Below are 25748 nucleotides of genomic sequence, written 5' to 3'. Positions count from 1 at the left end.
CTTCGTCTCAATTGCTTCTCCTCACTAATGGTTGCAGGAGTGTTGGAGCCAAATGTGAAATCACAATTGAACTCACACAAATTCTATCCCCCCAAAAAACTAAACAACAGATTGCCGGTTTGATTTAATAAATTATACATACACTTTTAAGATGTACAATGGTCATCACATTTTTTCATGTCTTCGTCTTGAAGACAAAATCTGCATTAAACGTATTTACACATGTAGAATTATCAGGCAGCATTTTCCATAGCAATGTGAGAACGGCAGACAATAGTTCAAATCAAAACCTATCTCACACTCACTCTGAGATTATGTTGCTGTCCCATTAATATAATACATGTTTCCCTTGCCAACTGTGATGGGCATTTGGGGGAAATCAGAGGGCTGGCTAGTATCCAAGATCCAGAGTTTCTAAGAGGATTACAGTCCAGTGACTGGTTAAATCGAAAGTGGGGATGGGAGGAAGTGGGGGGAAAAAATCTATTCAATGATTGGGTTGGAGGGGGGGACTGAACTTGTTCTTCCTGCTTTCTTTTCATAGTTGACGAGTCTTTGACCGACCAAGTACCTGCAGATAAAAATGACACATTGGATTTACCAGTCAATTTTTTACATGCAACCCATGGATAATACATAAAACCCATTTTTTTAGTACACTAAAAACATCCTTACTTGTCATTCTTGATGTGCTCGTAGAGCCGTTTGAATTGACGGATTTGGAAGGACAAGATGCCGATGAGCGAGACCACCATCAAAAGGAAAGGGTAGATTCTCCTTTGTATTAAAATCTCCATCTCTGGGGTCACCCCTGAGGGAGCAACACATACTTTAAGCTCACAAAAAGAAAGTACCGAAACATTCGGACTATAAGCCGCGACTTTTCCCCCAAGCTTTCAACCCTGCGGCCTATGTAACGATGCGGGCAGTTAATGCCAGGGCCGCCCAAGCAGTAAAGTGTGAGACACGTGGAATATGTGTTGAGGAAGACGAAAATTAAATGTATTTTCATTCTTTGTGCATGAATAAAACTAGCATGAACAAACACTCATCATGGAAAAGGTGTCAATCGCAAGGGGAGCGCTAACTACCATATTGGGAATAATTTTACGAGTCTGTCAGAAGGTTAAGGGGTTAAGTTACCTTAAATTTTTAAAATGCTTTCTGTGTACCGTCTTTCTTTGAAAATATCTCATGTTTCAGTGTAGGCACATGCGGCTTATGGATGGACAAAATGGTTTTTCATTAAAAAGTACTGGGTGCGGCTAATAATCAAATGTGCCAAATAATCCGAATTTTACAGTAATAAGCACCTAAATATAATAAACCGCTTACCAACAGCAGGCACCACCCCAGCCGCAATCACGTAGGGCACACACAGGGAAAGCAGCAAGACTGAAATGACTGGCGCTGCAAGTTTATGGATGATGAAATGAAGATCTATGTTGCGAATTCCATTGGCGTACACCTAATGGGGAGTAAATACATGTTTGCAAAATTCCAACACAACTGAACTAACAATCAATGCAAAAACCTGTTCAATAACTGTCTTCAGCCACCACTGAGGACCCATCAGTGTGATTGCTGCTATGATTTTGGCATGAAGCACTCCGAGAGCCCAATCCTGCAAAACAGAAGCGGGGAAAACTTAAAAATCTATCAGAGATAATTAATACATGTATTAAATAAATCCCGTAAGAGTAAATTACCTGCCAGGGGTAGAAGAGAGGCGTTTGATCCAAAGGCACTCTGAGTGGAGCTACAATGACCAACTCAAACAGCAGACCCAACAACAGTGGAATGACTCCAGCAACCAGCAGAGCAACAACCAGGGTTTTTAGAATCTAATCCAAAGAATGTTCCATCAAAATTGATGCTAGGTTCAAGTACCACCCACATCCATGTATAAAACCCACCATGAATGTCCACTCCTGAACTTTATGCACAATGACAGTGCGTCCTTGGGGCATCCAAGCCAGCAGCACAGTGACTCCTCGGATAGACAACCAGCAGACATACAGGCCGCAAGCTGCTGTATACAGCTCGTGAATTTTAGAGCTTCCAGTCCAGAAGGACATCAACCAGCGTCCGGTGAACACTGATAAAAAAATAAAATAACATAAAAGAAAGTTAGTTACCTAATAATTAATCCAAATGAATAACACAATACTTTGAACACTAAGGTTAAACACAGATAAAACATGAAATCAGTCCTAAAACGTAGAGTTATCGCTTATTTTTGCCTACACTTTTTACACGATCTAACTATACCAGAAAGAAAATTAAAATTACAATAGAAAAATAAAAACATGAATTATCATTGCTTTCAAATTAATGTATAAACTGAATAATTGGTTTGGAATGGTTATCATCAAACCAGTACTTTTGTGTGTGTGGAATGCGAGTTCCAAATAGACTCAAACATTATGTAAGGAATGACCAAGGAATAATACAAAACAATGTAGGCAGAAAGGTTGAGGTAATCCTTCATTTTATATAATATGGCAATTTTGCTGTTTTTGTTTCGACGTAACTCATAAGTGCTTTCCAGTTCAATGTATAGAAAAAACACCCTAGAATTTTATTTGAAACGCTTTCATTTCTGGATGTTCAAGTTAGAAATGTGCAGTCATCAAATCACTATAAATAGAATTGTGGTAAAAGGGTTAGGGCAGGAAAGAAAATCTGCGCTGCAGCTCACCTGGTAGTGTCAGGCACACAAGACTAGCCACCAGCAGGGTGATGCACATAAATGCAATCAGTAGAACAATCTAGAAGAAATGAATGTTTAAATGTAAGTACACCAGCATCAACTTACTGTAACTCAACTAAAAAGAAAGACACACGCCCTTGCAAACATTAGACGGAAAGAGGGAGTTTCTTCTTCCCAAAAAAACTTCACTTGAGGTTAAATTCCACATGTATCTTGTTATTATAGAGGACCAACTCTAGAAAGCAGAGGGGAAACCCTATCATCTTACTCTGAATGGGAAGCGGAGGGGTCTGTGGTATGGCTGGAAGCCCACTGGCCCGCCCTGCTGCAAGATGGCTTGGTGGGCTGCATGCAACCCCTCACCAACTGCTGGAGGTGGGTTGTTATTGTTGTTTTGGTGTCCAGGAGGAGGATTGTTATTGTTGTTCATGGGCTGGTTAGCATCTACTTCCTCTTGCTCCCCAAGGAGGTAGGAGTGGAGATCTCTGCCATGCAATCATAGTTCATATTTATAAGTGCATCAGAGCATGACATGGGCATGAGTACTTACAATAAATATCCAGCGCTGACCGTCCAGGCTCTAACTAAGCCTTTGAGCCACTGGCGAGTATGCCCTTGCTCCAATAAAGCTGGCAGCACGACCTGAAGTAATAATAGCTCCAAAGACAGCTCGCTGACTGGGGCATCACTGTGGAAATAAAGATTCAGAAAATGCCACTTTAAAAAAAGAGTAAAGATGTTTGAAGCAGTGTTTCTGAACCTTTTTAACTGCGTCACACGTTTTTTCATCAAAAACTCTCTGGGCACACTGTCCGTCAAAAATCAATTTCTGGCGGCAAGTTCATGTTATTTTTTAAAGTGTAAAAATATACTGTACTACCGCATTAGAAAATAATTAGTGTATAAAAAGACAAAATAGTAAGCTGCTGCCACCTACTGATATGCATAAATGTTACAGTCACTCTGGTGATCACTTAAAGGAAGCAAATAAGTGGAACAATGGCGTTCTTTTTTTGCAAAGATAACATTTTGGAATTTTCCTGCAGCACACTGGTTGAAAAATAGTGCATGACTAGAACAGCTATTTTTTCCCATCTTCGCAACATTGCTAAAATTCGCCCTATGCTGTCTGTCCGATGCAGAGATTCTAATTCATGTGTTTGTTACTTCCCATCTCGATTACTGTAATGCACTACTCTCCGGTCTCCCAAAGTCCAAAATCAAGAGCCTGCAGGCAGCTGGTACAAAATGCTGCAGCGAGGCTTTTAACTTTTAACAAGAAAGTTTGGTCACATTACCCCGATTTTAGCTAACCTGCATTGGCTCCACGTTAGCTTAAGATGTGCCCTGGCACACTGGTTGAAAAAGAATGTAATATAGAGAAAAAAAATTATCCCAGTTACCTGTAGAGCATGACGTTGTACGGCAGAAAGGTCGGCATCAGTAGTTTAATCAACCTGATGGGCAGCCACAACATTAACAGCACGATGGAACCAAACACCACCACGGACAAAATAAACCGCCGCAGGTGTCTGTAGATGGGCAGATGAATCATCTCCTGCACCGGGTTAAAATCTGGATCGTTGAGGTTTCTCAAAAACCAAAGCACCCCAGGCCTCAACACCTGGCAAATGAAAACAAAAGCACATAAGGATGTGAGAAAATCCCATTTTTCCCTGGCTATAAATCAAGGGATTCAAGCAGGCTTACTTCTCTTAAAAGCAGAATGAAAGAAGCAAAGTAAAAGACGTAGACCATCCCAACCAACCAGTGGAGAAACATGGTGGTGCCAGGTGCTGATTTGAAACTCATCTCTCGATCTTTCAGGGAAGCATCGAACATCTCCTGCAAGTAAAACGTTTTTAACACGGAAACAATGATTTAAAGCCTTTACTCTAGTTCAATAACTACATAACAATGTGGTCGAAAACATCAATGTACAGAAAAGTGTAAAAGCCCATTGCCCTTTTTCGAGGTCGATGTTTTTGTAGTTTACTGAGCTTATTTTAACCTCACACCTAATTATTACACCCTAGCAGTAATCTAAAAATATCACAGTAGCAACTGTAACTATTTAAAAATGGCACCTCTTTGCACTATTCAATAACCAAGAAGCAGCGCTTGGGTGATTCCTGATTCAAAACTTAAACGTTTGAATATTCTGTTCTTCACCTTGTTGCCTGTTAAACAATAGAATAAAAGTACCTATTGCTGAAAAAGTATATATGAAAATGTCATTATTGGCTACCTAATGTAGTTGTATAGGATACAGGGAACCAGATTTTTAAACCACCATCCAACTAATATTTATAATTATCTTCTGTGGTAGAAAAACTAAAAAACTAAAAAAATAAAAAGGTATTTAAAAAGACTCATTGTTGTCTTGAGAACATACTATTTCTCTCATTAAAAAAAAATTACTTTGGTCATTGCACATTCAATCAAGCTACAAAGTGCCGTTTAAGAATTCAAGGACTGGATGTCACGTTCTATATTTGACAAATTGATGAAGATACAAACGTGAGTTTATTTAAAATAACTTCTTAAAAAGGGACAGGGCTGATTTAGGAATTTGCACATTTTCCAGAAAAATATCGGACAGGGCTAGGAGGAAAACAATGTAGTAAAATGTAGTTAATTTAACCCACTTAAAAAATGGGAAAATGGTGCGCTGTGTTTAAACAGAAGGATTAATTAATTGGCAAAAAAAAAAATTGAAATATCTTACTAAAGAGCAGATGTCAAGCCACCAGCCACAGATCAGTGGAAAAACACCAATCTCGACAACAACCAGCAGGGAGACCTAAAACAAAAGTTCATTTTTAACATTAAAATTATATGATAATGGTGTTAAGAACAAAGATATTTTCATCATCGTGCAGAAAGTTTACTTTTTCTGTGCAGGACCCAAAGATAAATGCATTGATTCATTGAAAACCTGCACCATTTAACCAAAACAAATGCATACCCATCTGCTGACAGTTTACCTTGACAACAATGTAACAGACTCCTAGGAGACGTCTGGAGCGCTGAAACTGGATCAGAGCAGCCAATCCCTAAAGCGCCCATATTAAGGATAAAGACCAGCAACTCAAAAACACTTTCCATCATCTACGTGTGTGGAAGGATACATGACACAGGATAAGTGTCATGGCCAGCAGGATGTATCCCACGATGGTTGTGATTAATCCTTCAAAATGAGAGGCTTGAACCTAAAACGAAATATTGCTTTAAAAACATGAGCGTACCTTCAATCACATTTACTAAAATGTAATATAAACTGTCTTACATATTCCTCAAAGCCAAGACCAACAACATAGAAATGTCCAATGTGGTAGGGACAAAATGCTGTATAAAAGAAGAGAAAAATGCAGTTATCAGTCTTGATGATGTCAACAAAAGCACTCTTTAGTAGAACCTGGCAATCAAATAAATTAATTTGATGAAAAACCCCCCCAAAATACGTTTCAACTTGAAAGTACCGGTAATTTGAATTATGAATTATCTAAAAGTTTATCCGATTATCAAACAGTAGTTTGTAACTAGATAATTATGGCATTAGTTGAGACATATTGGTGTTATGACTCACAAACTATAAATGTTAACTGCATTCAAACTGGTTTTGAATATTTTGCAGATGTGATTTTTATTATCAATTTAATTTTTGTAAAGGGACCGTGTGTTTTATTTAGAGATTCCCAACTATAAGAAAAAAAGAAAGTCATGATAAAATCATACACACCTGAATTTTTTCTAAATACTCGTAAGAAATGTGCATTTATTTTCATTACATGAGTAGAGGGAACTGTCATGCGTTTTATTATGCAAGCACATTGACCCGGCATTGATGGGCATTCTACTTGAGCAAGGTTGTTGGGAATGTGGTTTGTTGAAAAAGTGCCAGGGAGCCACTAAGAAGTGCCAAAGATCCGCATGGCCAGATTCACCTCCAGAGCCGGTTTTACACGAAAGCAGATGTTTACCAATTTTGTTGGTATTTATTGGGGGTGCCTTGACAGAAAACCTATTTAAAGCCTAAAGTTTCACGAAAATCGGTTCAGCCGTTTTGGAGCCTATAAGCCACATACCAACACAAATACACGCATGCAAATTGGGATTTATATATGCATAAGTTTAGAAGATTGAAATAGATATAGATTAGATGTTATATAGAGTTGTTGACAAGCAAACTTACCAAACACAAGGATGAAGAGTGTATTGAGGGACACCACCCAAAATACATGCTCCTGTAGCACAAACACAGATGATTATGAATATAAAATGACTTCCCAACCTTTACCGAATCAAAGATATTTTGACTATTATCCAATATTTACATAATTGTCACTGTCAGCCAATTATGTTGCTGTCATTAAAATCCTTTAAGGTGGAATTATTTTTCACAACCTTAAATGATTTAATAAAAAGAAAGTGCTTGGGATTTTCCATAGTGAGGATTTCTTGATCAGTCTTCTCCTGTTCTCCTTGCAAGTTAAAAAAAACCCATTGATGTCTTCTCTCCAGATTTTGAGTGTTTACTGAACTACAAACCTATAAATTATTTTCAATTAAAAGTGCAATATTAAAGGTGTTGCTTCCTAGGCTTTTGTGATGAAATATTATGTAACTGCTTCTTCTGGTATAAATATTCCCTTACTTTTTGGGATGTATTGGTTTGAAACTAAAACCCAATTTATTCTGTGTAGTTTTATTTGCATTAAAGTCATTGTTTTTGAATGAAATGGTATTAAAATCGCTTTAATTGAATTGGATTTTATCAAAAATTTATACATATTGTATTGTGTTATGAAGCCTTATGTTGAAACGCACCATACTGGTCAGAAAAAAAACTGTTTTACACCCCTAATAAATGAATCCCCGAAGAGATCAGTAGTTGAGGAATCACTGCCTTAGGGAACTTAAATACAACTTACCAGAAAAACAAGTGATCCATCCAAGCCAAGCATCTACAAAATAAACAGACCTTTAGTCTTCTGTGTGCTAAAACAAATATTTAAATCGAAAGTGCTATTTATTATAAAACATTTTATTACCCGTTCCCATGTGAGTTCTTCAGCTGCCCTGTCCCACTCCAAAGCATTCCAGTTCATATCATCTGGGGGAAATAATTTAATACACATAAGTAAAGCAAGGAACCGTTTTTAATCAAATTAGTGTGTTGGCACAGTAAAAATAGTGGGATAAGATTTAATTTTGAATGTCATCCGTACCACTGGTACAGCCAGTACTCGGGTTTGATTCCCATTGCCTACAATGTTTGGTTATTTTGGTCAGCGGCACAAACTAATGCATTGTATTAATATGGACCAATTAACACAGAAGCTCTCATTGTAGTCTCAATTTCATGCACTTTATAGTCTGATGCGCCGTTTGTGTATGAAAAATAAACGAAAATGGAAGGACTATTTCTTTGAAAGTGTGCACGATAATCCATTGCGCCTTATGGTGCGGAAAATACGGTAACTTATTAAAACCTTGTGCTCCGTTGTTGGGGTCAGCATCTTCAGCAGCCAGTCCCTCCTCTTCTTCCAGTTCGGGGTCGTCTCCTTGCTCTGGTGGATCAGGGGGCTCCGGCTCAGCCTCATTCTGGGCTGGTGGTTCTGCAGGGGCCGGTTGGTCCGCAGGGGGTTCATCTGCTGCACCTGGGCCTGCCCCTTGAGCCTAAGGAGACATAAGTGATATTAATAAAATAATACTATAAGATCATATCCACCACTTTATTCGAAACACGACTTGAGGAATGCACCTCATTGGCTTGTCCGGCTGCATTGGGTGGCGGAGGCTGGTGCTGCTCTAACCATTGCGGTGCCCCACCGTGGACTATCTGTTCTCTTAGCCAAACCAGGCTAATAAACGCACACAGGGTGCAAGTGACGACAAAGCACCCCTGAAGACAGTCAGCCAGCAGGTTCTCACTGCAGTATGGGGGGAAAAATGTATTTTTTTACCTCAAGTATGGAACTAAAATAATGGTGGCTGGTTGTGGACAATAATGAAAACGTTTTTTTTATTTCCGTTTAAGGTCGGAGGGTTTTTAAAGAAATGTATTTACAATCAATGACTCATTACTTGAATCTATGTTTTAATTAGTTGATTGATTTTGAAATGAGAGAAAAAAAACATTAAAGAATGACAGTAAAATACATCATCATAAACCTCAACTGCAGAAGTATGTATTTCAACTCTTAACCCTCCGTTACTCAAGTGTAGATAATTAAATACTGCGGATTTATATGAAAATATTTTTTCTGTTTGCATAAAAAAAGAACAGAACTTATTTGTGTTCTTTGTTAAGGAAACTCTACAGATAATATTAAGTTGATGTTAAAACGGATATAAAATCAATTATGTTGTCTAAACTTTATACAAAGGATGCTTTTTGTAATCAAACTTTCTTTAATATTCTTTGGTTTGTCTAATAGATATGTTTAAAATTGATTTAAATCGTAATTGCCCAGAATGACTGAAAAATATAATTAAATTGTGGGTCATACAGCCGATCCCCACTTGGATATATTTATGTTCTTCAATTTCGAAGAGAGAAGAACGCCTTGAAACTTAAGACCCAACCATAAATCATTAAGAAAGTAAAAAAAATACAGTAAATACAGCAAAAAAAAACAACTCTGGGGTAAATGCAAATTTTGGCCTCTTGAGGCAGCGTGGTGCCATGCAAGCGTAACGCAAGCGATAGAAAGTTATGATAAAAGTCTGATGAAATAGTTCGTTTTTAAAAGATACTGAAGAAATTGTTTCTTTAAATAGTGATATCTTAATTGTGCTTGTGCCTTTCCACAGCATTTGTATGTTATTATTTGAATAAAAACCACTCCAGTAGTAATTGCTCAATTTTTTAACATTAGAATGGTATTCTAAACTGAGTAATGTTTTTCAAACAAATCTTGTTTTATATCTGAATAAAGAGAGGATCTAATTGTTCTTGTAGTCGGTTTTATGGTTTTACAGTCAACTCCAACGAGGGTGGCTAGAAATAAATCATAAGGTCACTCGCTTTGGGAATTGAATAAGGTCTGCTTCAAGTTTGTAACAAGCACCATAGTTTACAAGCATTTAATCCATTAAACAATGTAGAGAAAGTATAGTATTACACATCAAGAGAATACAAAACCTGGACTAAATTTCTGATATATTGTCAAGTCCTAGTGGATACGGTGAAAAGTGTACATCACTCACGTGGAGAGCATGTCCAAGGGCAGTGTCAGAAGTGAGCTCACAGAGCCAGTAAAAAGACACTTGTAGATGCGACCTGAAATAAATGACAATTGATTAGCAACACTTTTTTAGAGAGAGCAGAGTAAGCAAGCTCAGAAAAAAATTGTCAAACAGGATTCGTAAGAATATTGGTACAAATAAATAGGCAGGGCTAATGTGCCCGTGTTTGGAGGCTACCAGACACATTAGGGAAACGGCCGTTCCTCAATACACTATGTTTTATCCACTCGTCAATGGTCTTGTATTTATATAATTTTTAACTTATATTTCTATACGTGAAAGCTGCCACCGGCCCCGCCCCAACAACCTCACTCAGTCTGACCTAGAGAACTGACACGCGACAGAAGCTAGGCGGGAAATTCACCTCCCCTTCCCACCTTAGGCCTTACATATTAGTTTCACTTCCAAGCGCCGGCTCATAGAGCCAGTTCCTTTTTCCAACGACACACCACTGATTCAGTATGGCGCTGAAGGCGTGGTTGTATAATCCTCGGCACGCCGCCAAAATATCTCCTTTGGGGAGCCTTTCACACATTATTTCGGAATCATCGCATGGTCCACTAGGCAACACAAAGAAAGAAATAAAGAGCAATAACGGTGAAAGGCAGGGAGAGAGAAAAACCCAACAAGGCCTTGAACGTAATGATTGAGATTTTAGGACAAACCTGACACGAATTTGGGGTTTGGATCACATATAACGCATATAACATTGTTGCACGGTGTCAGAAGTGGTCTTACATAAAAGCAGTTTTTTATGTTATTGTTGACTCACATAAAGGGGGAGAAGTGGGTAACTAATATAAAGGGGGAGATGTGGGAATATTTGTAGGAACCATATGTGGAACTAATGTGCATGTGTTGGAAGCCAACGGGGGACATTCAGGGTAACACCAATTTTTAGAGACAGTACGTTGCGAGATGCCAATGAGCTTGGATTAAAGCAGCATGAAAAGATACACTCGTCTTGTGAGTCTTAGTCATACAAACAATGTAAAGATCATAGTTAGGGGATTAACATTTTGTTGTAATTTTTGCACATCTTTATTTGAGCCACAATACGTGGAAGTGTCATACTCACAAGCAGTGAGAGGAACCACGCCAAGCCAAGCAAAAGCCACCAATGTGTAATGGAACCAGTAGCGGATGGCAGTGCCCACGCTGGTCAGGAGGCCGGCACAAATGTCCTGAATGGGCAGACGTGACGGCATGTCTGGGGAGTAGACTAAAAAAGAAACAAACAATATTTCAATAGTGCTTTTTTTCCACCAACGAATATTGATACACAGTACCAAATCAGAGCACTTACTAGGTGTGAATGCAAACCGGTGCTTGCATAATTCACAATACTCCTTCCTGCTGTGTTTTAGCCACTGGACCAAACTGTCAGGAGAAGATTCAAGGGGGGAATTAGAATTGTGCTGTTAAGTTCTACTGGGGTGAAATGCATTCATGGTGGGATCCACCGAAAGCCTAGAAACATCCAAGCTCTGCTCCTCTATTCTGGGAGTTATCCAACTGCCCCCATTACCACCATGGATGAATAGGACACAATTGGAACACAAAACATTATGGCTGGTTTGATTGTTACATTGAAGACAGAGGCTGTGTCCCATATCAATATAAATGAACCACTTAAAATGTGTCTCCCTCCCGCAGTAACTCAACACTGTTGAGGCTCATTTAAATGGTCATTTTTGTCCTAAATAATGGTTTCAAAACAAGGTGCAAGTTATTTTGTAAAAATGTCCCAAAATACAACAAGCAAGATTACCAACGTATTACTTCGGTGCAGACTGCAATGCGAAAGAGGAAGAAACAGTTTGTGTGATGTGTGTATAACACCACCTATTCCTACCGCTCGTCCAATCTAATTATTCTGGGTGTAGTTTTTGGGTCTTTACAGTTTGTTTCTGGGTTTTCATTATATAGTGTTTTGATAGTGAACATACATTGTTTAATTTAAATGAGCGTCTATGAAAAGCAGTATTTAGCAATGTACAGCCAAAATTGGGTCTGTTGGTTTGACACCTTGACTGTAAACTGTGTCCTATGTATACTGGACTTTTATCAGTGTTTTCCTGACTTGCTACATATGGCATCACATGCTCCAGTGTAGAAAGTAATTCTGCACATCCTATTTTATCTCTGAGCCAGCTGTACTCATGACAAGAGCCATATATGGGTTCCCGACTACTGCTTTAAAGGGAAATTGTGTATTATTTGACAACTGATACTATATAGTGCAGTGCACATACGTCAAAGTCATGGCTTGTTGGCCACATCCGGCCCCTGAGAAGATTTTCTTTGGCCCTTGAGACAATCTTGATTCATTATTGTAATTGTTTTCACCGTATATTACTTCTCCTTGCACTTTATTGTAGCTTAGTCAAGGATAGAAAATGTATATTTTTCTTCTTTGAAGTGATTTTAGCCCACCTTTGCTTAATTATAAAATATAAGACACTGGTTGTTCCAGAATAATACTGACTTCTTTCATTAAACGTTCATGCAATGGTGATTTTTATAGCAAGGAAATATGTCTTTTGTGCCTGCTAAAATAGATGAGTCCTAACAAAATGTAAATGTACTTATCTAATCATTTGAGAATATATTTGTTAGCATTTCAGTGAGTTCAATTATGCTCATTTAACTATAAGCGTCATTTAAAACATTCAACCTTCGATCAGTCCGGCCCTCATTTTGTATCTTGTTTTTTTCATTTGGCCCTACCATCCGTTTGAGTTTGGCACTCCTAGTATTGTGCAACTGAAAACGAGTACTCAATAGCACAATGAAGAATCCAAATTAGGGAGATCCGGGGGTGATCAAAACGCACCAGTTCACACACCAAAGTGATCAAAATGCTCCATTTTGCCAAGCTTTTTTTGAGTTTTTGGGGGACTTGTTGCAGCAAGATGGACAATTATGTCAGCTCTCTTAAGGTGAGGCTTACGTTATGAAAAATAAATGCCAATTACTTGACCTGCAAGTATTTTAAAAGATGCACCTTTATATGACAGTTGATTTATTTTTACATATTATTTAAGCCAATATTGTTTTTAAATGAACAATTCCACGGCGGCGCAGTGGTTAGCGCTTGTGCGGCACAGTTCATGTCTAGGGAACCTCCTGCGGGGTTCAAATCCAGCTCCAGACTTCCTGTGCGGAGTTTGTATGTTCTCCCCGTGCTTACGTGGGTTTCCTCCGGGCACTCCGGTTTCCTCCCACATTCCAAAAACATGCATTTCAGGTGAATTGGCCGGTCCAAATTGTCCCTAGGTGTGAATGAGCAAGTGAGTTTTCTGTCCCCGTGTGCCCTGCGATTGGCTGGCAACCAATTCAGGGTGTCCCCTGCCCACTGCCCGGAGATGGCTGGGATGGGCTCCAGCCCCCCCGCGACCCTAATGAGGATAAGCGGTACGGCTAATGAGATGAGATGAATTCTTATTAGTAACACTAGGAGGCACTAAATAATACACTGTCCGTTTAAGTTGGCTATGGCTCACAACAGTAATATGTTCAACCCTATTCCAATGATGTATCCTGTAGGTTGGTCTGACATAACAAAATTCCCTTATAAAAAACAAAAAACAAATCCTATTTGGGTATTATACTCAACTGTTGCGTAGTAATCGGACCATAAACCTGATCTGATCATTATCTAATGGCTTAAAGATCCAGCAGTAATACAAATCCGTAACTAATGACACTAAAAATAGACCCAGTAAGATTGCATTTCAAACTTTTACTCTAACAAGAGGGCAGTCCTCAAACACACCAAGTCAATAGCCATTTGTGTTTTGTTTGGACATAATTTTGTGCATGTGTATTGTGTAGTATTTAGTTATCTTTTTTTTAAATGGTAGACTGTTAAGGGATTATAACCATTTTCACTTACCATTCCTGGTGAATGAACTTAATGCTGCCGGTGCAAACACATGGGTGATACAGAGGTTTGTCTGCGGTCCCCTCAGAGCGGCAGAAACGGCAAATATCCGCTGAGAATGTTTTTAATTACACACACAGACACAAACAAAAAAAGAATAAAGCAGGTTTGTTATTTTGAGTCACAAGTGCATGCACTTTTACCTAGATGAGGCTACATACAGAATATTTGAATGATAAAAAGGCTATAACTTTTGTTAGTTTATGAACAAAAACGGTTAGCTTTCTATAAAGTTTTAGTATTTTACAAAAATAGTCATTTTCTATTTAAAGAATATTAATTGTACATTTGGTTTGTATCAAAAATACACAGTGAATATCATGGATTTTTGGAGCAACTATCATTTAGTTTATCCTGTGGGCCACAAATGGCCACAGGGCCTGCTTTAAGTATTATACATCCAATAACACCAAAATAACAGGAAAACACATGCGTTAATGTAGAAAACTTGCCTACACATGTGAAGTTTTCTCGTATTTAAAAAGTAGTTGTTTAAAAATATAAGAAATTGAAGAAGCTAGACATTAATGTTGCAAAATTGAAATGGGAGTACACCACATTTTACAGCTGTTCCCCGATTTCTTAACATGTCAGACACGTCGATATTGATTTTTGATAATCATTATTTTTTTTTTTTAATAAAGCAAACTTTCACATTCCAATTACATTTTTAATAAACGTTGAACAACATTTGTGAAGCAATAAAGTGGTAAAGCACATTTACATAAAAATAGGTGAGAAATCTGAAGTGGGAATTAAACTTTCAATCTTTCATAGGAAACAATTTCAACATACCTGTCAACCTATAATTTTTTTTTTACATTGTATATGTTTTTGGGCAAAAACATTTTGACAAAAATGACTTTGAATACAATTGTCATTTAACATATGATTCAATTTGGCCTACTGGCGCTGAATTTGGACACCAAGCAAAATTACTACTTAAATGAAGAAATGCCACAAGTAGATCTACAATTTGCAAAAACTGAAATTATCTTGTGAAAAAAAAAGATAAGAAATTAAGTCATAAAAATGACAACAAGTGTGACAAGAGCCTTACTGTCCTGCTATGAAAATTTGACAACAATAATGGATCGCCTTTGTAGCATTTTTAGTTGACTCGCAAGGTCTTGGCTTAAAGCACTGCCGTGCTGAACAAACAGCTTTTAGCTGATTCACCTTTCCACAGCGTTCATTTCCAGTAAGTTTTTTGTAATCAGCATGTTTCGTCTAGCAGTGTCTCTTGATATTATATCATTTGATAACAGCCACAGTCACTTGCCAAATTAGGCAGACGGAGTTATTTTGAATGTTCAAGAAGCAGCGGCCCTCACAGCCGACTTTCCTTTTTTTAATTAGTTACCATGTCGGATGTGGGGTTGGCTAAAATTTCCACTAAAAGCCAAAGACAAGGTGGCCAAAGGGCTACTGTCAATATCTGAGAAAATTGTGATATTTTTTTCCTCTTTTTTTGTACAAATGTATTACATGCTGCAATCAACATTAATGGTGGGCCAAATATGATTAATTTCATGACAGAGGCAGCAGGCCAGGAAAAAATGGATTACGGGCGATGGCTGGCCCCCGGGACGTACTTTAGACAAGCCTAGTTTACATTTCAGGGATCACAGTCCTTTTTCAAGCTGAGAGGTACCTTTTTTGTTACAGATTAGTGCAAAAGGCTACAAGTCTGATATCCTTTACTAAAATAGCATCTTGAAATGTTATTACTATGTTGATAACATGTTATTACTATTACCAGGGTGTAGTTAGTAGAATTAGAAAAAAAATTACCTTGTTTAAGGGCACAGAGTAATTAACATATGTAAATTATAAACTGATTTTTTTTAAGGAAAAACTGTTCACATATTCAAAGACACTAACCAGGTCATTGACTTCTCATGCCAGTTAGAAACAAGCTTCTGAGAAAATCATGGCCCTATTTTCAGAAACGGACAGTGAGCTACCCGGGTTTTCTTAGGAGGCTAAAAGGAGCCTGCATGAACAGATTTTATTGTTTGTTATGTCAATGCAGAAAATATTTTGTGTTTTTTTTGGAGAGAAAAATACAGCCAAGCTCATGTATAAGAAATTAGGTACAAATACACAAAAATTACATGTCGGAGTTCTTAATATTTTGATGGATCGTAACAATGAAAAACCTGTCAAATTATATGTTAATACTGCAAGTTGTGTATGCCGTAGAACTGTTCCGTTTTTTACCAATTTTTAATTTCTAATTGAAAAATCGTTTTTGTTATGTTTGACTGATCTCTTCCTGTTCAATTCGGCTATAATTCGCATTGTCTCGGTCTTTGCTAGCAGTGCGTAAAGAAAGTGAATGAGAACTGATACTTGTAACATCATTGTTCAAAGTTAAACTAAAATGTGTCAGTTTCAGTTACAGAATAAAACCATCTGTAGAATTTATGAATTATGTGGAATCCCGCAACTTTTACGTCTAACAAGAATCACTGAGTTTATAGCAAATTGGGAAAGAACAAAGAAAGTTGCTGATGAAAACATTTTTATGTTGCCTATTTAGAAAATAAAATTTACTAGTTTACACAAATTAACTTTGTTTGAATTCTACAAAGATTGTGATTAAAGGTACCACGTGGTGTTTGAATGATGTATGCGTCCAGTCTTTTCAGAAAGCGGGCCAGATTTGATAAGCTAAAAATGTTTGAGGGCAGACTATTCAGCCTGACATTCGTTGAACAGTTTTAATAAATTCACCTTCCGTGAAAGGTTTGGAGTACTTGGCGATTAGGGTCGAAACGTCGTAGCTCGCCTTTGTAGCATTTTCATTTGACTCGCAGAGTCTCGTGAAAAAGCGCTGCTAAAATGTTGAAATGGTGATTTTTTTGAGGAGTACAAATTAGGTTTTTTTTTTTTTAACAGCCGTCAACATTACCAACAGGCCGTATGATATGCATACTGGTCAACCTGTACGTTTTTGCCAAACAAAATACGTTTATTATGCATTTTAAGACGTGTACGACGTACAAGAAAATGTGTACGGAAAAACGCAAATTTGTCAATTATGGGTACCGTTCGTTATTACAGGGACTATCACGAAAATGCAAACCAATCAAGTCAAACGAGTTTGCCTCGCTAGCCTCTATCTCGGCATCGTTTTTTTTCGTTGCAAACGAAGCGAGCGGTTTGATGCTACTGTGCGCATGCGTCTGCCGCCTGGGGATTTCCCATTGCATCTATGTGGTAGTTGTATAGTGAAAGGAAGTCTGTCTCTTTTTAAAGAACCGGCTTTTCGGCTCAACTCATTAAAGAGCTGTCTCTCAATCGGCTCACTTGCTTTAATGCATTATATTACAAATTATTATGTTGTATAAAGATGTTTTATGAAAAAAAAGAAGTACAAAAGGAGAAAATGAAAAAGACAGGTTTGTGGTTATCCCTTTTAATCAGTATATTACCAACAATAATTGAATGCAGAAAATGAATTAATAATTAGAATAAGAAAATGTATAATTGTACTTGATTAAATTTGCATGTGTTTTTTTCCTTCTACAGTGAACGTCCAAGCTACTTTATTTTTGAACTTTTTTATGATAAAACTCATGCATGTCGAGCAACTCAGTATCTCACAACAAAATGTTAATTAACAATATATATGATATAACGAAACGCATGAACAATATAACATGTTAAACTATATAAATAAACACGTTTGGAAAAAAAATATGGTGTAAGATTATTTTGTATTTTGTAAGGGAAAATACGACAGTTTGTAAGGGCATGGAGCCCTGCAGCTTGACAGGTATGGATATGATTTATTTTATGACCGACGTCGCGGGCCAGTAAAGTTTGATCATGGGCCGTACAATGGGCATTCCCTGAGTATAGGGATAGTGATCATCAATAAGGGGAGCTATTAGTTGAGGCAATTATTTCCTGCAACGTAATGTAATGATAACAACAATTGCAACAATAGTTAGTTGAACTAACATGTTATCGTTTTTGAACATTGCAATTGCATAATAACAGTAACCACACCACCCACAGAGTGTCTGCACATCTCCAATTACACAACTACCCTCCCGTGCGTTAAGTATACTTGATTTCTGCAAGTGTTAAATTGCTTTTCGCAGGCATCGCGAATTAACTCTCCAACTACAATTAACGCCGTTAACTCGATCGCTAGCCGGTTGAGCACTAGCGGGCCAGCTAAACTCGGCGCAGCACTCGGTGATATTCTCACGATCGCTCACGCCCAGAAACACAAACGGGATCGAGAATCGTCTGTTTACCTTCCTCGGTCGCGTCCATGTTGTTGACTAAGGAGAAAAGCTCGCTGTCTCTTCCAGGCGTCGCTCGTTCAGCGAACCCATCGACGTCAGACCGAATAGCTTAGCTAGCTTACTCAAGCTAGCGAAACGCCTACAGCCTTCACAGAATGTATTTTGACGAGAAGAGGGAAATGGTCCCACCGCCAGACGGAAACCGTCAGCGGTGTCTTCTTTGCCACTGTCCCTACTTTGACACAAAATATACTTTTGACGTTACTAATGACACGTTTTCTCTTTATCGTCGTTGACGCTCTCACAGTCTCGTTGTAGTGACAGTTTGATGAACAGGACAAGGCAAATGGCTTGTTGGAGCCGAGTGGCGCATGCGCACTCTCGGAACAATAGTGCCGCCTTCCACCCTGTGTTTTCTTCTTCGTTTGTCACTTGAAAACAAACTCCTTTTCTTATACTGACATCTAACGTGACTTTTAGCAACTACTTCCGATATGCGAAGAAAATATCGTACACGGAGATATAACGCAGGCGCCGTGGCTTAGTTGGTTAAAGCGCCTGTCTAGTAAACAGGAGATCCTGGGTTCGAATCCCAGCGGTGCCTTTTTCAATGGTAAATGTTATGAAACCTGTTTGGATCTTGTCAAATAAGATGGTGATATTTGCCTCAAATGGGTGCACTTCAATATGTTGATGTAAAAGTAGATCTTATATCACCGTTCAGGGATCCCTTTACCACCAGGATCGTCCGGCCACTACTTTCTGTGGTGTCACTTCCGCAAGTACAACGCCCATATTGCTTCAGTCCAGTTTATTTGGGGCGGCAGTTTTAGGAATAAGGGATCCCAGTTCGAATCCCGGCTTGTCCGTGTTACATGCCGAAGTGTCCTTGGGTAAGACACTGAAACCCCAATACCCCCAATAAGCAGGTTAGCGCCTTACATGGCTGCACAGATCACGGCCGCTATTGGGAAATGTGAAGCACAATGTAAAGCGCTTTGGGAAGTCATTGACTTGAAAAGCGCTATATAAATGCAGATCATTTCATTTAATTTGCGTAGGGTTTAGCCTGCCCCACATGGAACAGATACTCCTAGTTTCCATGGTTACCAGTAGCAGGAAAGGCCTCCTGACCTGACTCAGATACAGCACCTTCGTCATATGGTTGGTTAGCGCGTGTGTGGCACAGTTCTGAGGTCATGAGATCGAACCTTCCTGTGTGGAGTTTGCATGTTCTCCCTGTGCTTGCGTGGGTTTCCCTTGGGCACTCCAGTTTCCTCCCACATTGCCAAAACATGCATGTCAGGTTAATTGGCCGGTCTAAATTGTCCCTAGGTCTGAATAAGCAAGGGAGTTGTGCAGCACGGCAGTGCAGTGGTTAGCGCTTGCATGTGTGAGCGAGTGAGTTGTCTGTTGTATGCCCGGATCCTGGCTGGCAACCAGTTCAGAGTGTCCCCCTGACCACTACCCGAAGATAGCTGGGATGGGCTCCAGTACCCCCCGCGACCCTAGTGAGGATAAGCAGCGCAGAAATCTGATGGATAATGTAATATACTGTAATTCTTATTATGTAGTCTATAACAATGACTAAAAAAATAAAGTACATTCTATTTAGTAGACACTTCAATTTCGTAATTCCGAAAACTCACTTGGCTATACCTGTCAATGTTTAAAAACATGATTTAAAAGTACGTTAAATTTAACTCTAGCATTTTGAAACTGGCAAACAACTGAACTTAACTGTTCGTGGCAAAGATATTTGTACTTTTTAAAACATTTTCCTTTTAACTTTTGAATAATAAAATAATAATCTCAAAAAATATTTGTAAATATATGAAATATATATTTATAATATAAATCAATATATTTCTTTATTTGTGTTTGTCCATTAAGTTAGCATTTGCGAATTAAATATCTTCTGTGCTGGCTAGGAAATGGGGTACTTTGCTGAAACCAACATTTTACAGAGGGTATGTCGCTGAACAAATTTTGGGAACTACTGACATACACGATAATTTAATTTGTATGTGTACACTTTACAGTTTTCATTTTAACTGAAATGTTCATAGGCGTGCCCTGCGACTGGCTGGCAACCAGTTCAGGGTGTCCCCTGCCCACTGCCCGAAGATAGCTGGGATGGGCTCCAGGACCCCCGCGGCCCTAGAGCGGATAAGCGGTGCAGATAATGGATGGATGGATGTTCATCGGCTTAGCTTGACGCGTGTAAGATTTTATTGTGAAAGTCGCAACAGGAATAACAACATCAAAATTCAGACCACAATCAAACATTCCTTTACGCAAGCTGAGAAAAACGTTTTTTTTTACTTTCCCTTGTTGGATAACAACACGGTACGATAAGTAATATTTTGTGTAATTGCATTTGTTACAATGGTGTTTATGTTAAAGGCTAAGCAACGTATTGTTTCTTTCTGTTCTTTTTTTAAACAAGTTGCAGATCCCTTTTCAGGTTCATTGCACCCATTTGTTGAGTTGCATGCATTGAGTTGAGTGCATGTTTGTTGGTGGGTTTTTATTGAGGCACCGTATTTCCACATTTAAATCACTCCACACAAGTACATTTGAAGTTTCTTTTGGGTAACTTTTCATTCGTTTGACACCCGGATCGGTTGAAAATGCGTTTTCCCTTAGGACTCGATCTCTCTTCAGTTCCTTAAAGGTAATGCATTACAAAATAATAAAAAAAAAACACAGGCAAACCGATAATACAAGGTACCACATTCTCCCCCACTAAGAATGTAAATAGTTGGCAATACATTTTACATATATGGCTCGACAATGAACAACTTTAACCTTAGCTTCTCACATTTTAACTTATAGTCAATCGAATACCTTTTTACATTAAAGAAAAGTAAATACATAAACATCTTAAAACTACATGGCATCAATGCAGGATATAGTAAATACCATCATCCCTGTTTTTGTGTATATACCCAAATTGTTGGTTCATTGGTAGGCTATATCTACCATTACACATTGTTTAAAGTCTTAACATTATATCATACTTTAAATGTAGTACTCACAGTAAAGGGGTGAGAGCTAATAAGCTATGCTATGCTTCTTCTCACTCCTTTCTGAATATGTCTTTTGTTTTTATTACTTATTTTTGTGGTTTATGTAACTTCCTCATTTTTTTTATTTTGGGGGCGGCAGTAGCTCAGGAGGTAGAGCGCTTGTCTTGGGATCAAGGGATTCCAGTTCGAATCCCGGCTCCTCCGTGTTACATGTCGAAGTGTCCTTGGGTAAGACACTGAACCCCTACTACCCCCAATAAGCAGGTTAGCGCCTTACATGGCTGCAAGGCCGCTATTGGGAAATGTGGAGCACATTGTAAAGCGCTTTGAGAAGTCATTGACTTGAAAAGCGCTATATAAAATGCAGATCATTTCATTTCATTTCATTTTTTTTTCTTCCATTTTTACATGTTTTCATTTCAGGAGGCCACGCACTGCTTGTGATGCAAATTCAGAATAAATAAATGACAAAAACAACAATACTAGTAATAGAGATTTATCCATCCATCCATTATCTGCACCGCTTATCCTCAGTAGGGTCGCGGGGTTGCTGGAGCCCATCCCAGCTATCTTCGGGCAGTGGGCAGGGGACACTGAGACAGACTCACTCATTCGCACCTCGGGACAATTTGGAGCAGCTAATTAACCTGACATGCATGTTTTTGGAATATGGGAGTAAACCGGAGTGCCAGGAGAAAACACACGCAAGCACGGGGAGAACATGCAAACTCCACACACGACCTCAGAACTGTGCCGCGCACACACTAACCACTGTGCCGCCGTCCCAATAGATACTTAAGCTTTCTTCTGTAATCGAATAAATGGTAAATAATCTGCATCAAAGACCTCCCAAAGCGCTTTACAATGTGCTTCACACTTACCCATTCACAAACACACACTCACACACCAATAGGGAGTCAGCCATGCAAGGCGCTTCCCTGCTTTTTGGGGGCATTAAGGATTCAGTGTCTTGCCCAAGGACACGTCGACATGTAACACGGAGGAGCCGGGAATCGAACCTGCGACCTCTTGATCGAGACGAGCACTCTACCTCTTGAGCTAATGCCGCCCCCATCTGTATATTGCCTTTATATGTATTTTCCCAAATTCCCATACAATATATTGAACTGTACATAATACTAAGTTTTTTGGGGGTCCAATATATGTCTTTATCTACTCATCACCGCATTGTCTTTGCTCATTTTTTACCTGTGCGCAGATGGCGAACGAGGCGAGACCGTGTCCCTGCGATATCGGGGACCGAATGGAGTACGGGGGTCTTGGCCAGGAAGTCCAGATCGAGCACTTTAAAGCCTATTTAGTGAAGCCACCGGCAGCAACCGATAAGGCCATCATTGTCATCCAAGACATATTTGGATGGCAGCTTCCAAACACCAGATACATGGCTGATCTGCTCGCTGCCAATGGATACTTGTGTGTTTAAGCATGTTTTTTTCCCGTATATTATATGTTTATTTGATATTTTCAAATTGTGTTCTCCGTATAAATATACTTGTTATATTGGGTATTTTTATATTCTATATTTCTTATTTTATTTTTAACTTGAGGATGCTGCTGGAAATGTGAATTTCCCTACTGGATGAATAAAGTACATTATCTATCTTTCTTGTACGGGAAAAAATAAAATAAAAAAACTAATTTTTTAAATAAGACCAATCTGCCATTTCAGCTCTAATCTGGATCGTCTCAGTCACTAAAATGCTAATATTGTCACGTAGCTATGAAATCTTACCCTCTATCAGGCAATTTAGATGGGTATTGCTCTGTTTTCGTCACTCTAATGCCAGCAGTGAGTTTTCAGTTATCTGAGGACAGTAAATACTGGTCGCCTTCTTTTTTACAGTACTTTTGATTTCTTTTGGTATTTATTAATCTTGTGTTTTATTTAATTGATATCACTGCTTTATATTCTATGTACAGTGACCTTGGGTGTCCAAAATATATATTTCCATGATCCATGGCGCTTTTTAAGAGAGAGAATTAAATAGTTTCTGTTGGACAAACATTTTTAATGTTTTTCAATGGATATATGTATGTAAAGGCTGATAAAAATGTATTCATTTTTTGCAGCTGTTGTTTATTTTGGTCCAATATGGCTCGTTTAACATTTTGGATTGCCAACCCCTAGTATAGGAAGACAATGGGAACTGATACGCTTGACAAAATTGTTGCAGAGTAAATTAGATAGGGGCAGCAAAACAAACTCCTTTTCTTATACTGACATCTAATGTGACTTTTAGCAACTACTTCTGATATGCGAAGAAAATATCGCACTCGTGATTAAGACGCAGGCGCCGTGGCTTAGTTGGTTAAAGCGCCTGTCTAGTAAACAGGAGATCCTGGGTTCGAATCCCAGTGGTGCCTTTTTCAATGGTAAATGTTATGTAACCTGTTTGGAAATTGTCACATAAGATGGTGATATATATTTACCTCAGTTCTTCTCAAATGTGTGCACCTAAATATGTTGAAGTAAATATCTCGTAAAAGTGTATCTTATATCACATTAAAGAAAAGTAAATACATAAACATCATAATGGATTGATGGATGTCCAAACCTTCCTGGGTGGAGTTTGCATGTTCTCCCCGTGGTTGCGTGGGTTTCCTCCCACATTCCAAAAACATTCATTCCAGGTTAATTGTTAATTGTCTGTCTCTGAGTGCCCTGCGACTGGCTGGCAACCAGTTTGGGGTGTCTGCTGCCCACTGCTCAAAGATGGCTGGGATGGGCTCCAGCACTCCCGTGACCCTACTGAGGATAAACAGTGCAGAAAATGGATGGATAAACTAAATAGTGACAGTTTCTGTTGCAGAGATAACAGTTGATCTGATCTGCAGAACAGATCAAGTCAGAAAAATCCTGCAGGCAACACTAAATTGACTGCAAGTGGGGAAAGGATTAAGAAAGATGCGGAAACAATTGTTGGAGTTTGTGTGTGGTTAACAGTAAATCCAAATTTTCTTTGTTTTTATTTCAAATAGTCTGTCTTACTGTGAGTAAAGAGGTTCACCCTTGTGTTTGTGAGGTTCAGTATTGCTTAATAAAGAGAATTTCAATCATTTATCAATTGGCTGCGGCTGATAGGTATGAAATGCATTTCACTTGATAGAAAATGTTGAAGGTTTCCTCGTTGTGATTTGTGCAGAGCTGTTTGTCCAGATTTCTTTCTCGGAAAGGAGCCCTGGAGCCCATCACATGACTGGTCCACATTTAATGAATGGCGTGAAGATAAAAAGCCAACCAACATCGATAAGTAATATTGTGTACTAGAATTCCACGTTAAATGGTGTATTTTACTGAAGATTGTCCATTTTTTTCGTCCTTCAGCGAGGTGAACCCACTGCTAAGATTCTTGAAGGAGCAATGCGGGGTCAAACGCATTGGAGTGATTGGCTTCTGCTGGGGAGGGGTCGCTACGCATTATTTGGCCCTGCAAAACTCCGAGATTAAAGCTGGAGTTTCTTTTTATGGTACGTGTGTCGAATGCATGCTGTGCCAAAATCTTAATGTTGACTCCTCTCGGCCCGACCACCACTTATTTGACCTGCTGCCATCTGGTGGTAGCCACAGCTCCCTTAAACTGTAGAATAACAGGCTCGGAGTTTCTTTCCTAGGGCCATCACCATCCTCAACAAGCGCACAAGTGTGAAAAAATATACATCTTGATTTCGAATTGTGTTGCTGCTAAATGTTATTGCATCGTTTTTCATAGCACCTACAAGTCATGTTAGTTTCCAGGCCGATTTATCCTAACACCTTTTTATTTTCTTTAAAGTTTCAGTACGTTTTTCCGTACACTAATGTTGCGAAAACTTCACAGGTATCGTAAGAGAAGGCGACGACAGGTATGAGTTGAAGAGCCCAACCCTTTTTATCTTCGGGGAGAAGGATCATTTAATACCACTGGATCAGGTATTGATTTTTATGAAGGAAGTCAGCATTATGTGTCATATTGAAATACGTGTCCTTCAGGTGAGCAGTCTGGAAGCAAAACTGAAGGAGAAACGCTCCACGGATTTCCAGGTGAAGGTCTTTCCCGGCCAGAATCACGGGTTTGCCCATCGGAAGAGGGAGGACATCAGCCCCACGGATGAGCCGGGAATTCGGGAGGCTCGAGCTGATATGCTCAACTGGCTGAACAAATACGTTTAAATATCAGCAGTGAGGAAAAGAGGAGCCTCAGTGCCTTCATATGATTGTTTAGTAACGTGTTCACTTGCGTTTCTCCACTGAAGTTGATGATTTAAGAAAAAAAATCCAAGTGAAGTAATTTTAATTAAATCATGGACTGTTTTTTAAGTGATAAATCTGATTGATTATTATTATTTGTACTAGTACTAGGAATGTATTTTACAGGTATCGTAACACTGCTCTCTAGTGGCTGTTATGATTTAAAATATTTTGTCATTACTTTCATGGAATACAAAGGAACAATGTAATGGAATTTATGGATGTTTTTGTCTGCTTTATTTTATGGTGAGGGAATTTTGGATTTCATTGGTGAGTGGTATCAACAACT

At 38.7% G+C, this 25748-nt stretch overlaps 2 protein-coding genes and 2 non-coding genes across 5 annotated transcripts; 3 read left to right on the top strand and 1 right to left on the bottom strand.

Moving 5' to 3' along the window:
- Positions 1-111: 111 nt before the first annotated feature.
- Positions 112-18562, bottom strand: marchf6 (membrane-associated ring finger (C3HC4) 6). The gene is made up of 25 exons (XM_088322386.1): positions 18188-18562; positions 13866-13965; positions 11274-11347; positions 11046-11189; positions 9929-10001; positions 8481-8649; positions 8209-8395; positions 7768-7829; positions 7648-7680; positions 6909-6960; positions 6003-6061; positions 5845-5925; positions 5701-5769; positions 5442-5516; positions 4424-4558; positions 4117-4337; positions 3264-3401; positions 2982-3198; positions 2702-2771; positions 1917-2098; positions 1710-1844; positions 1535-1624; positions 1336-1468; positions 676-811; positions 112-571 (listed from the first exon to the last, which is right to left on the bottom strand). The coding sequence occupies exons 1-25, from the start codon at positions 18204-18206 to the stop codon at positions 484-486; spliced, it is 2742 nt and encodes a 913-aa protein (XP_088178512.1). The 5' UTR covers positions 18207-18562; the 3' UTR covers positions 112-483.
- Positions 18563-18708: 146 nt separating this feature from the next.
- Positions 18709-18782, top strand: trnat-agu (transfer RNA threonine (anticodon AGU)). The gene has a single exon. It is a non-coding gene; the product is annotated as a tRNA-Thr (tRNA).
- cmbl (carboxymethylenebutenolidase homolog (Pseudomonas)) lies at positions 18739-25673 on the top strand. 2 transcript variants are annotated; one of them, XM_088321917.1, is made up of 6 exons: positions 18739-18791; positions 22430-22644; positions 24375-24482; positions 24557-24699; positions 25050-25141; positions 25202-25673. In XM_088321917.1, exons 1-6 carry the CDS (start codon positions 18789-18791, stop codon positions 25379-25381), a joined length of 741 nt encoding a protein of 246 aa, XP_088178043.1. In that variant the 5' UTR covers positions 18739-18788; the 3' UTR covers positions 25382-25673. The 2 variants fall into 2 exon arrangements, with proteins under 2 accessions (XP_088178043.1, XP_088178044.1); XM_088321918.1 differs by lacking the exon at positions 18739-18791 and adding an exon at positions 20423-20527.
- Positions 23522-23595, top strand: trnat-agu (transfer RNA threonine (anticodon AGU)). The gene has a single exon. It is a non-coding gene; the product is annotated as a tRNA-Thr (tRNA).
- Positions 25674-25748: the final 75 nt, after the last annotated feature.

Source organism: Urocampus carinirostris, chromosome 18 (genome assembly GCF_059441175.1).
Source record: "Urocampus carinirostris isolate Australia breed hairy pipefish chromosome 18, RoL_Ucar_1.0, whole genome shotgun sequence".
Lineage (NCBI taxonomy): Eukaryota > Metazoa > Chordata > Actinopteri > Syngnathiformes > Syngnathidae > Urocampus > Urocampus carinirostris.
The sequence above is the reverse complement of the archived record's forward strand: the minus strand, read 5'-3'. Positions and strand labels throughout refer to the sequence as shown.

Bases quoted from the DNA above. Each gene is read 5' to 3' on its own strand.
- marchf6 (XM_088322386.1), bottom strand. The intron at 11,190-11,273 runs GTAAGTGCTCTG...TTTCTTTTTTAG, and splicing joins CCGGTTTGCATTCACACCTA to TCTACTCCCCAGACATGCCG. The intron at 572-675 runs GTAAGGATGTTT...TTTTATCTGCAG, and splicing joins GAGCACATCAAGAATGACAA to GTACTTGGTCGGTCAAAGAC.
- cmbl (XM_088321917.1), top strand. The intron at 24,700-25,049 runs GTACGTGTGTCG...AAAACTTCACAG, and splicing joins AGCTGGAGTTTCTTTTTATG to GTATCGTAAGAGAAGGCGAC. The intron at 25,142-25,201 runs GTATTGATTTTT...CGTGTCCTTCAG, and splicing joins ATTTAATACCACTGGATCAG to GTGAGCAGTCTGGAAGCAAA.